The sequence below is a fragment of the Tenrec ecaudatus genome, chromosome 7 (genome assembly GCF_050624435.1).
Source record: "Tenrec ecaudatus isolate mTenEca1 chromosome 7, mTenEca1.hap1, whole genome shotgun sequence".
Lineage (NCBI taxonomy): Eukaryota > Metazoa > Chordata > Mammalia > Afrosoricida > Tenrecidae > Tenrec > Tenrec ecaudatus.
Genome location: NC_134536.1, coordinates 47,563,823 through 47,577,614, shown reverse-complemented (window position 1 = coordinate 47,577,614; position 13,792 = coordinate 47,563,823). Strand labels below are relative to the sequence as shown.

The following is a 13,792-nucleotide window of genomic DNA, read 5'->3' as shown; positions in this document are numbered from 1 at the left end:
TATTTTTACCCATTCCAAAGAAATGTGACTTAGCAGAATGCTCAAATTATAGGATAGTATCATTAATATCAAATGGAAGCAAAATGTTCCTGAAGATCATCCATGATGGTTTTCTAATTGACTATGCAAAGACATAGGATTGTGTGAATGGTAACAAACTCTAGGTAGGCTTGAGAAGAATGGGAATTCCAGAACACCTCATTGGGCTCATAGGAACGTGTACATGGATCATGATGCTGTTGTGCTAACTAGAGGGGCAGCCAAGGAGAAGGCCCTCGGAAGACAGGTAGACACAGTAGCTTCAAGCATGGGCCCAAACACAAGAACAGTTGTGATGATTGTGTGGGACCCTGCACTATTTTGTTCTGTTGTGCATTGAGTGGTAATGAGTTGGAAGCAGCTCAATGGCACCTAATAACATTATGCAATCTCATTTTGTGAAGCTCTTCTTTTTATTAAAGAATTAAGAACATATGCCTTTCAACAGTAAATGCTGTCGTTTACTTACACAATTATAAGCTGGATAAGTGTTAGATTCTCATGAAATTATTTGAATGTATCAAACTATGAAAAAAATTTTGATATTTGATTCTCAAATTGCTATCAATAGAGTCTGAAAAACAAAGCAGAAATGATGAAATTTGATAGCCAATATTGACTCAAAAAATAAAATAAGGCACCAGAAAATGTATGGTTGTTTCCATTTAAATGCCAATTTTTATCCATCTTACCTGAAAAGTTTTTGTAATCCACTAGATCGAACATAACAACGGCGACAGCTGACCACGTGATTATGAGAGCAATGACCAGGAGCCAGGCTGCCGGGGAGCTGAACGTTGTGACTATATCCTCTGTGACTGTCCTCTTCAGCACTTTGCCAGGGGACTTGGGCACTGACCCGTTTTTGTTGTCTATCACCGTTGTGGTTGTAGATGCAATTCCTAAACAAACATAGAGAAGAGAACCATGATTCAGAACTGCAGGTCAAATCTTTATGACTAAAACCACAATTTGTCAAAGCTAGGTAAATTCGCCTCTAACATAGAAGTCACCTCTTTGATGACAGGGGCCTGCCTCCGTGCCCACTGACCGCTTCTCTCACCCTTGCCACTTATCTTCCTCCTTGAAACTCATATTTTCCTAGAATCAGCTCTTCAGCTTCCCAAGGTCCCTAAGTGCCACCACTCAGGCCACAAATCTTGTCCTCATCTTCAATTCATTTTTGCACCCTGCTTTAAAAATCAAACCAAATATACTCCCATCAAGTTGATTCTGACTCATAGTGACTCTATAGGACAGGGTAGAGCTGCCTCTGTGTTTCCAAGACTAGAACATTTCATGAAAGTAGAACTCTTCATCATTCTCCCAGGGGACATATGGTGGCGTCTAACTGCTGACCTTGCAGTTGGCAGCCCAGCATAAAACTCACTGTATCACCAGGGCTCCTACAGCTACGTACCACTCTCTATATCCACTTTCATAAAGAGAAACAATATTTGTCAAATGCACATTATTTATTGGATTTATAAATAAATAAATTTATTTATTTAATATGCCAATGCTGACTACAAGCACAAATATCTCTTCTCAGGAATAATCGCTGTTTATTGTTGTTCTTGTTGTTGTTGTTGTTAGGTGTCATGGAGTCAGTTCCCACCCTCAGCGACCTGATGCACAACAGAACAAAACACTGCACAGGCCTATGCCATCATCGCAATCGTTCCTAAGCCTGAGCCCATTGTATTCAGGCACTGTGTCAATGCACTTTCCTGAGGGCCTTCCTCGCATTTGCTGCCCCTCCACTTTACCAAACACGATGCCCTTCTCCAGGGGCTGATCTCTCCTGACAGCATGTCCAAATTATTAAAGACAAAGCCTCCCATCCTTGCCTCTAAGGGGCCATTCTGGGCATACTTCTTCCAGGTCTCACCAGGCTGTCCTTTCAGCAGCCCGTGTTTTTCAGGGATAAACAATTCAACTGTGGGAAGTTCTACCCAGAAATCCTGACTTAACTGAATAATTGACAATCCTATAAAGATTTTTCGTTCCTTCTTTTTTTTTTCCTTTGCTTGCTGGTTGTGTTCCTTTTCCACTATATGTAAGGCACGGAAAATGTAAGAGAGTAATGCTGCCCAATTTTATTATTCTATTTGTAACTTATTTTCCTGATGTCAGATGTCTACATAGTCTTAAAATTAAATTGTGAAATGAAATATAAAGCTAAATAAACAAATATGATTTGTAACCTTGCTACCCAGAAACAGCTATGACTAATGTATTGTTCTATTTGTACTAACTTTTATGAAAGTAAAAGTGCTGGTCCTAGGGGTCCCGTTTATACAGGTACTAAGTTTATTCCAAACAGATCCTGACTAAACGAATTTCTGAGATCAGTGGCTGACTGTAGTTAAGGCCTCTCATCAATACATGTGTCATATTCTCCTTAGAATTCCTTGATAACATAGATATACCTCTTATGCCATGAAAAATAACATTTTGAAATCAGACTAGTATAAAATTTTAACAAAATTCTAGTGTGCATCCCTTCCAAATCATTAAAATTTTGCAGATTTATGGGAATTCTGCTCAACATAAAACAACAGTTTTGAGAGGAATCCAGTTTAAGGAAAGTTGGGAAGGCCTCATAGATGAGTCAAAGTAAGGAAGACCATAAATCTTGATAAAGGAAAAAATTGTGACAGCGCAAGTAGTAGAAGAATAGAATTACCATTGTTGTATTGCTGCTGAAGTTGGGATCTAAATGATTCATCATTTTCACTTTTAAATAAATTTCTCAGCAGCAGTTAGCTTCATAGATGCCAAAAACTTTGAGAAAAGATCAATGAGCTTCAAAACAAAAGCATAAACAAACAAACAAGATCACTGCCATCAAGTTAATTTCAAATTACAGGGACCCTAAAGGACAGAGTAGAACTGACCCTGTGTGTTTCTGAGACTGTAAATCCTTAAAGGAGTAGAAAGCCTCATATTTCTCCCACAGAGCAGCTGGTGATTTTGAACTAATTACCTAGTAGTTGACACCCCAATGCATAACCACTACACCATGATAAGCTTCCTAAGAACTGATTTTCCCATCAGTCTATTAGTGCGAATGAAATTAATCAAAAGAAAGCTGATGGTGCCCAGCTATCAAAAGGTATAGCATCTGGGGTCCTAAAGGCTTGAGGGTAAGCATGCGGCCATATAGCTGAGACGCAACAAAGCCCACATGGAAGAAGCTCACCAGCCTGTGTGATCATGAGGTGTTGATAGGATCAGGTTTCAGGTATCAAAGACTCACAACAAAAAGTCATATCAATGTGAATGAGGGGGAGCACAAAGTGGAGACTCAAAGCCCATCTGTAGACAATTGGACATCCCCTTACAGAAAGGTCATGAGGATGAGACGAGCCAATCAGAGTGCAGTATAGCACCGATGAAACATACAACACTCTTCTAGTTCTTTAATGCTTCCTCCTCTCCACTATCTCTACTATGGAGACCCCAATTGTATCTTAGAAATCCATCTAGACCAGAGCACGTACATGGAAGAAGATAAGAGCTGGGAATCCAGGATAGATAGACCCCTCAGGACCACTAATGTGAATAGTGATACCAGGAGGGTAAGGGAAAGATGAGGGGAGAAAGGGAGAACGATCACAATTATCTACATTTAACCCCCTCCCTGGGGGGTGGGGGGTGGCGGACAACAGAAAGTGGGTGAAGGGAGAGACTGATCAGTGTAAGACATAAAAAGTAATAATAATAATTTATCATTTATCAAGGGTTCATAGGGGAGGGTGTGAGAGGGAGGGGAAAAAATGAGGAGCTGATACCAAGGACTCAAGAAGAAAATGTTTTGAAAATGAAGATGGCAACATAGGTACAAATTCGCTTAACACAATGGATGGATGGATGGATTGTGATAAGAGCTGTATGAACCCTCCAAAAATGATTTTAAAAAACCAGAAGAATGAAATTAATCAGGATTATTCTGTGACTTGAACTGTAACGAGATATAAATTTTGGTCCAATCAAAACAGAGGCTGTCTAGGGGGGTCTTCTGGAGCAGTTAAATTCAAGGCAGTAGGTCAGCTCAGACGGTTGTGGTGAATCTGGATTCAAAGGAATGTGCTTGACATCTTATCTCTGTGGATATAGATTAGCATAGAGGTTTATTATGAAAACGTTTGAAGACAATGGTAGACTGCACTGGTGAGAAAAAGATCAGAAAAATTGTGCCCAGGATTTTTTTTTTTTTGCCATTATTCTTTGAAGTCACAAGGACCAGTCTAAGAGAATTTCCATGGCAATCATTAGCCCATTTACCCAGCAACCCTGAGCTTGTGGTGCTTCAGACTTCTTTTCATTCCACACACTTAAAGAATGTTCTAGAGGAAGCATTATGAATACTTTGAGGATGTCCAAACTGATGTTTTTCAGTAGGATATCCAAGAGTGTTCTGTTCGTTCAACTGTGAACAGAACGTTGTGAGAATGGGACGTTGTGAGGAGAATAGCTGAAGGGGAGGCTGCAGGGTGTAAATCAGGAAAGGTGTGTGTCAGGGTTGTATCTTTTAACCATTTTGTTCAATTTATATGCAGATAAAATCATCAGAGAAGCTGGATTATATGAAGAAGAGTGGCATCAGGGTAGGAGGAAAGCTTATTAAGAACCTGCAGTATGCAGATGACACAACCTTGCTTCCTAAAAGTGAGGATGTGTTGATGTACTTGCTGATGAAGATCAAAGACTATAGTCTTCAGTATAAGGAATTAAGTATAAGGATTACAGTCTGCAATGTAAGGAAGACCAGAATCCTCACAACTGGACCAAAAGGTAACATCATAATAATTGAAGATACGGTTGAAGTTGTCAATGCTTTTGTCTTCCTTGGCTCCACCATCAATGCTCATGTAAGCAGCAGTCCAGAGATCAAAAGATGAACTGGGTAACGCTGCTGCACAAGAGTACTTTGAGTATTGAAGAGAGAGGATATTTCACTTGACCCAAGCCATGATATTCTCCAGTGCATCATATGCATGTGAGAGTTGAGCATTGAATAAACAGTAAAAGAATAGATTCCTTTGAATTGCAGTGCTGGAGAAGAATATCGAAAGTACCATGGACTGCTAAGATGAGAGAGATCTGTATTGGAAAACGTAAGGCCAGAGTGCTTCTTAGAGGCAAGGATGACCGGACTTTGATAGTTCGGGGTTTTTTTAAAATAAAAATTCTGATTTTGTTGCAATACTTCTTAATTTGCCATCAAACATATTTGGTTTTTTTCCTAAATCTTAATCATAGTATCCTTTATGTTTTTAATAATAAACATATTCTCTTCCTGTTATATATTTCTTAGTTATTATATCCTCAACTGCACATACTTTATTTTAAAAATATTTCTATCTTGGGACACACCAAAAGTTTAATCAGCGCACAATGATTATTTCATTGAGATATAATCATGTATAGAACTACTGGTTCAAATAACTGAATTACTTTTATGGTTGTTCAGAATATTTGCATGTATATGTAACTTTCTGAGCTGACCTCTCTGCCTTGAATTCACCTGGTACATAGATCCCTTAGAAAGCTGCTGTTTTGACTGCACCTTTTGTTTTGAAAATACCCTATCCAGATTAAGGTAACTGCACTATTAAGCACTCATTGGCAACCATCCACGCATCACAGACCACAGCTTGCACACCTTGTTTGGAACAGAGCAGTGCCTGCATGAGCTGGCACCCTACTGGACGTACGTATATACGTAGGAATGGAATTAATCTTTTGAGGAACTGCCAAACTGCTTTCCACACATGATAAACCATTTAAAATCCTAGCAGTAGTGGAGGATTCCTATACACCCTCATCAAAACTTTTGTTTGCTGTATATTTCATCATAGTCATGTGTGTGTGCAGAAAGTGATGATGCCTACGGCTTTGATTTAAAAAAGGAGTGTAGTGAGCTACATGTTACACTTCTAACCCCAAGAGCATCAGCTGGGACCCACCCGCTGCTCCTGGGAGAAAGATGAGGTTTTATGCTCCTGCAATGAAACCCAACGGGGCGGTGCCACTCGATCCTACAGGGTCTTAGTGAGTCATCACTTACTCAATGGCACTGCATTTGGATTCTGGTTAATGAAACTAATATGATTGAATATCTGTTCATATATTTGGTGTCCATTTGATCATCTGCTTTGATGAAAAATCTATTCAAGTCCTTTGCCTAATTTTGAAAAACAGGTTGGTTGACTTTTTTGTTGTTAAATTTCAAACATGCTTTAAATATTCTGCGTATAGGGTCCCCAAATTATTTCTTCCAATTCGGAAGTTGTTTCTTCACTTTGTTGATCAAGTCTGTTGTTAAACAAGTTTGTAATTTCAATGAAGCCTATTTAATGTTTCTTTTGCTGTTCTTGCTTTTTGTTTGAACCCTTTAAAACAATGCTTCCACAGAGTGCTGATGCTGTTAACACACTTTAAGTGACCACTTTCAGGTATGGAAAGGAAAATAAATGTAATACAGTCTACAACATTAAGGATTCAATTAGTGTCACTTTTAAAGTGTCAGTTTAAAAATTATGTATTTCTTTACCTATGGCATTGATAACGCTGCCTTCTATTTATAAAATAAGAGAAATAACATAAAATTCTATGATTATCCAGGGCAGAGAAATCAAATACAGTCAGGAAATGTCAATGATAATCAGATGTAACTTTCAAACCACACTCACTGTCAGTGAGTCAATTCTGACTCATCACAGGGTGATAATATGTTAGTTTAACAGTCATCAATCTAGACCCATATTTTTTAAGACTACGAAGCTGAGGAATAATATCAGTGGTAAAATGATTTACTTAAGATTCTAAAATAACTTTGTGAAAAAATTTAAAGAGAGTGGCTATGAATATCTGTTCTTTTCTGAAAAATTATAAGAATACATACCCCAAGTTCATGAACTCAATTTATTTGAAATGATAGCAAGAAGAAGAAAAAATATCTTCAGAGAGCAGATTTCACAGACTAAACTTGAGATGGTGCTCAAAGAAGTAAAATTAGAAAGAGCTCATATTATATCCTCTCATTGATTTTTGTGCCAAATTCCCATCACTTCTAATGGCAGTTCTGAAAATGGATGAATGATAAGGAGTGCTTTGAAATCTGATTTAAGACCCAAGTGGGGCTACAAGTGAATCCAACCTTTGGAATAATGATTTGCAGGAGGGTAAGTGAATTATGAGTGGTTAGGAGCAGCACACCTGAAAGTTGATATGTTGCTAATCTCCAATTTTAAAAAAAGCTCTGGATCGCCTCCGACTACTGCTAAGTGGAGAACACCTGAGAAATTGCTTTTGCCCTTCAGAATTAGGCAGGCCTTCTGTGGACAATAGCTCACACGCCTGGTGGGTACCTCGAAACTGAGAAGCAAAATGTACGACAATTTGATATGAACAGATGAATCCTAGTCACATCTTTAAAGCCAGAAAATAAAATGAGAACATGAATTTTGATATTTCTTGTATTTTTAAGAAAAATAAGAAAGGGCAGAATGTCGACAAACCATGAAAGCTCAGAGTAAAGGCACTACTTTTTATATTTTGTAAAGTATTGATAATATTATGAAACCCAGAATTTATTTCATTTTAAAATCTTACTAAGACATCATAGTAGCCTATTTTAGATCAATTAGAATGATAAAGTTATACTAAATGATTATGGTAGGTTTCTATATCCTCAAAATTTTAACTAAAAATAAATTAAAAGTCAAATGTAATAAAAAATATTTTCTGTCAGTTATAGCCCCAAAGTCATTAACAACCCAGAGTAATCTACGGGCCACTGTGTTTAAGGAAAATTCAGTGTCTGTTGGTCTTTTCTGTGGAAACACCCAAATTTTCACCTGTTTTTCCTACTCAAATTTGCTGCCTATAATACAGCAAGCCAGGAGGAAAGACATTGAAGCGGGGGTGGGTGGGGGTGGGTGGAATTGCTCTCTTCGGCAGCTGGTCAAGAAAAATGCAAAGAGAAGAGTGTGTAAGTGGAGATTATTTAATGGTTGAGAAGCACTTTGAAGATGACAAGAGTTCGTTATTGATGTGGGTGGAAAATGAGAGGTAACTACTGCTGAGCCATTTGGTATGGGTGATGCATCTTGAAAGTTGGCATCTCTGAATGGAAGCCAAGCAGCTAGACTATGTGCTTACTTTTTCATTTCATTCCTTTTGATTTCATACAAATTATTTTGATAACTAGACAGCCAGAATTAGGTTCAAAAGAAATAGAGATCAGTGTGAACAGCCATGTGACTCTGTGCCCTACAATAACATGAGGCTGCTTATCTAGAGGCCCAAGGAGGGCTCATATAGTCGGGTTACACACAGAATAATGAATCATAAGCCTCCTGATAGAAGTCACTTAACCTCATCATGCCTTATTGATCACATGAAGAAATGCCGACTGCATTTGCCACTTACTATTCCTGTGGGACACTGGCAATACAAGCTTTCTCGGAATTCTTAAAGAAATGTCCTATATTCTAGAATGGCATAAATAAAATCCTATACACTTATTTTCACAGAAACTTTCATCTAATTATGAATTTTGATTTTCACTATGCAATAAGGATGGTGTTCGCTGACAACCAGTGGATGCTGACTCCTGGCGACCCTCTAGGATGGGGTAGAACTGCGCCTGTGAGTGTCCGAGATCATAACTCTTCATCCTCACAGAAAGTCCCATCTTTCTAGCATTGAGATGCTGGTGGTACCAAACTGCTAACCTTGAAGACTGCAGGAGAACATGCAATCTCTACGCCACCAGGACTCCAACACGGATGGTGTAAAACGCTCCGTTATTTTTTCTCCCTCAAGAACAAGAGTGAAAGAGAGAGAAGGAGTTTGGACTATAAAGGCAAGATAAAAATGTGTATTTTACCCAGTCAAAATTGTACAGATAAATTTTAAGTGTTCATAACAAACATGCATGTAGATAAAACCTTTAGTGAAGCTATATGAAAAGATCCCATGACAATTCAAGTTAAAGAGTGAACGTTTTTATCTTTTTATTTACACAGCTCAAAAAAGGTAGTGTTTGTGGAATGTCTATATGTCATATACAAGGAAAACTGTGAAATTGAATTATAATTTTAGAGAAGTATGTGTCTATAGAAATTAAATAAAAGAGACTTTGAGAGACAGGATAAACCATGACATTTCACACTAATACTCTTGCTCAAAATAACCATAGATATTTGAATTGATATACATGATAGCGTTTACTCAAGAAATAATGTAGAATGATTTTTCAGCCCTTTAAAAATATTTTATTCTATTTCAAGGATGAAAATTGTCTTGTCTCAAATAAAAAGCTGGCCCTCTGCCCATTTCAGTTCAGTTGAAGCTCTAAATTGCCGCTTTTGCCACCAGAATTTAGGATGTATTCATTATAACACAATTTCAAAGAGCATTGTCCATTGACTCTACCTGCTGGAGTGTCATTTAATTTTAAAAAGAAAGGCCAAAGAGCTACTTTACTTAGTACCCCACACCCATCGTCTCCCTGCCCCTTCCCTATTACAACAGAATTAAACAGTGAAGCTCACTCCTAATTCCAGCCATCTGGATGATCTTTAAGCTAAGCCTGACTCGCTCAGTATTTACTCTGAATGGTGACTGGAATGATGGGATGATCAGCATCCTCAACATTTATTATGCAATTTCTGGTGGACACTCTGCTAGGGTTGTCAAGCTCTTAGGATGTGAGCAGAGTCTTCCAGTGGACCTTGAGCCCATAATTAAGAAAAATGCTGCAAGATGGCAGAGATTCAGAGGCCAGACACCGCTGTGCGGCTACTGGAAGATGCCATTATGACTATAGACAAAATATTTTGATGTAGCTGTGTTGGCATTACCATCAACCCAGGGTTCTGATTGGTGCTCCTCCCCCTGTAACGCAAATCATATTCATTAATCTGTGTGTGTCGCGAGGAGTAATCAATTGGAGGCATCCCTGTGTGCAGCAGTTTTTAAAAATTATTTTTATTTTTAACCGAAAGACTCAAACCTGACTCTTGTGTTTCAAGTGCCAGTGCTATCATGGCCTTACATGAGAAGGAGTCTTTGGGGATTTGGGAGACTTTAAAGAGCCCAGTTTCAGTGATTGAGGTCCATTTCTAAGAAGAGTTCACTTGTGTCCTAAGAGAGAGTGGATGCCCCTCCCCAGGCTGTGGCTAAGCTCTCCAAGCCTGCTTTCCAAGAGTCCCCGCTGCAGAAGAAGGGGTTTCTCTTCTTATTATAGCTGCTATAAGCTCAGGTTTTCCATCATTTCAACTTTCCATTTTCAACCTAGCAGTTACTCAACATTCAGAATATCAGTTTTTGTACAAAGAGTAACTGGATTTAAAGGTGAAAAGCAATAATATGTGTATAAGCAAAATTCATTCTTTGAAGCAAAATTTATTGAACTCCTAACACATTACCAGTCAAAAATGGGAAAGGATTTCTAATGAAACTTGTATAACTTCTCAATTTACTTTAAAAATATAAGCCTTATTAAAATTTCACTGCTCAAATCCTTCAAGACTTACCTCAAATACCAACTTCTTAGATATATCTTGTTGATATTTTGAAATAAACTATCATTCTTATCTGTATTTTTAGATAAATACAATAACACATATAATGAGTCTAACTTGTGTTTAGCTCTTTGTTAGATTTTTTTTTTTCCACAGGCTCTGGATTAGAAATAAGCTATTTATCTTTTCAGAGCACCCAGTACAACACATTTCACACAGTAAGGTCCCAGACGATGTTTATTAAATGTGAAAAACACCAGAAGGTTATTTAACATATTTCTGTTTATAAAGTGACATTTATTATGATTACTAACCCCCCAAATTAATGCATGACAAAGAAAACACCATTTTTTAATGTTGTGAGAAAATGTTGGCCTACGTAACATGTTATTGATAGAAGATAGGTACATCTCATAAGAACTGTGAAATTTAGTTGATCAAAATAATTCAGACTGCAATAGAAATGAAGAGTGTTACAGTTGTTGTGTGCTGTCCAGACAACCATAACTTACAATGACCCTATGAGGTGGTTACCTAATCTGCTGTCAATTCGAGGCTTAAGAGGGAAGGGATGAAATTTAGCCTGTCAAACAGATCGCAGCTTGATGACCCCATTTGGGAGCACTAAGGAGATAGATAGCTCATTGGAGGCGGGACCCAAGCTGACTCCCTGGGAGACAACAAGACAGGTGGAGACAGGCTGATGGCAGACAGATCCGCCCGTAGTGCAGAAGCCACCTGGAGACCCCTGCCAGCATTGAGATGCTTACACCACTGGATCTACAAGACTTCCCAACCACTGGCCTGTGATCTTCCTACCTTCGGCATCATTGCATGTGTTTTGTGAGTCTGAAGAGGACTTTATAGATTGGTAATGGACCAAAGATCTAATGTCGGATTTACGTGCTTGATCCGGATTGGGCTGGGATGTTTTCTTAATGTACAATTATTCTTTATATAAAACTCTTTCTTTTTTGAAAATCTTTTTATTGGGGCTCATAAGGCTCTTATCACAATCTGTACATACATCAATTGAGCAAAGCACCCTTATACATTCGTTGCACTCGTCATTCTCATAATTCACCTTCCACTTGGGTTCCTGGAATCAGCTCGGTTTCCCTTTTTTTCCCCCGTCCCCCTCCCTCCCCGATCCCACCCCTGGTCCCTTGATAGTTTATAAATAATTATTATATCTTATCTTACACTCCCCGGCATCTCCCCTCACCCGCCTCCCCATTGCCCATCTCCCAGAGAGGAGGTTACACATAGATCTCCGAGATCGGTTCTCCCTTTCTACACCCCCTTCCCTCCTGGTGTTGCCACTCCCACCGCTGGTGTTGAGGGGTTCATCTGTCCTAGATTCCCTGTGCCTCCAGATCCCCACTGCACCGCTGTACATCCTCTGGTATAACCAGGTCCGCAAGGTAGAATTGGGGTCATGATGATTGGGAGGGGAGGAAGCGTTCAGGAACTAGAGGAAGGTTTTTAGTTTCATTGTTGCTACACTGAACCCTGAGTGACCTATCTCCTCCCCACTGCCCCTCTGGAAGGGATGTCCAGCTGTCAACAGATGGGCTTTGGGTCCCCATCATGTACTCCCCCTCTTTCACGGTGATGTGATTCTCACCACCACCCCACCTTTGTTGTTGGAGACCTGGTCTCCTCTGCCCTTCACGATCACCTATGTTGGTGTGCTGCTTCCGTGTGGGCTCGGTTGCTTCTGGGCTAGATGGCCGCTTGTTTGCTTTCAAGCTTTTAAGTCCCCAGACGCTATATCTCTCAGTAGCCGGGCACCATCAGCCTTCTTCACCACACTTGCTTATGCACACTTTCGTCTCCAGAGATTATGTGAGGAAGGTGATCACACAATGATTGTTTTTGTTCCTTGGTGTCTGCTACATGGTCCATTCAACACTTTGTATTTGCTTAGGCCATGTGCTTCTTCTCTCTGGGCTTTGTTGCTTCTGAGCTAGATGGCCACTTATTTGCCTTCAAGCCTTTAAGACCCCAGATGCTATATCTTTTTGATAGCCGGGCACCATCAGCTTTCTTCACCACGTTTGCTTACACACACATCTATCTTCAGTGATCATGTCGGGAAGGTGGGTATCCTGCAATGACTGTTTAGCAGGGCGAGGTGCTATTGCATTGGGGGTAAAGCTCTTTCTTATATACATATGTGTCTCCATGGATCTGTTTCTCTAGCCTACCCGGACTAACCCGCTCTTGGAGACAGAGTAGAACTGCATCATGAGGGTGTTTAGCTGTCAACTCGACAAGAGCAGATTACAAAGTGTTTTCCCTGTAGAGCCGCTGGTAGTTAGAACTTCGGGTGAGGAGCTAAGCATGTAAGCATTGCGATACCCGCCAGAAGAAGACTTTCCTCGGGGGAAGATGTATAATCTATTTGCATCAAAAAATGTATGTGCTCATTAAATCATATGAATGATTAAGCAGAAACACCCCTTTCTCCCGAGGCAACTGGAACCTGCACCTCAGATTTCACTCAAGATTTTAAATATCTGAAAGGGACATAATCTGAGGAAGGTTAAGAACAGCAAACTGAGAAGTAAAAATTGCTGAAAATCAATGAAATTACAAATATGATGCTGTATCTTTCTATTTGCTTCGAAAGTTTCGCTGCAAACTATTCATACAACTTAAGTTTACAAGTATAACTATTTTAATAGAGCTGATTTTCGTGTTAAAATAACTAAAGCCACGATCAAGATGACCTTCCTTTCCATTTATACCCAAGTGCCCCAAATAAAAGTTTCAGGGTGCACTACATATTTTGAGATAATTTAGGGACAGAAATTAATAGGTAGAAGTCATGAGATAGCTCTTTTAGGGTAATTATATAGACACATTCAATTATTTTCTGGAAAAAAAAATCCGGCATATCTGACTTAAAAAGATGAAACATTCCAGGGGTGATTGATTTAGTGATTTTCATAAGCAGAATTTAGAGAAAATTTCCCAAAATTTATGAATTCAGTTCCTGGAAGGTAATGGTTAGTCTAGGGCTACCAGTGGTTATCATTCGAATAGAACTGACAGATTTTTGAACATATTCAGTTCTTTTGAGAAATTAATTCTCTAATATTTCAAGTTTGAGTTGAGACTTTTTTCCTTGGCCAAAGATGCCCTGGATGAAACTTTCGCCAGCCTTGGGCGTCAACAACAACCACAAAAAGTGTCCATTGGCATGT

General features: G+C 39.1%; 1 protein-coding gene across 1 annotated transcript in view; it reads right to left on the bottom strand.

The window, feature by feature from the left end:
* TRDN (triadin) overlaps positions 1 to 13,792 on the bottom strand; it is a 179,541-nt gene that overhangs the window by 106,502 nt on the left and 59,247 nt on the right. The window contains exon 2 of the mRNA XM_075553734.1: positions 732 to 941. Within this exon, the coding sequence (XP_075409849.1) occupies positions 732 to 941 (210 nt within the window). The remainder of the gene's footprint in view (positions 1 to 731; positions 942 to 13,792) is intronic.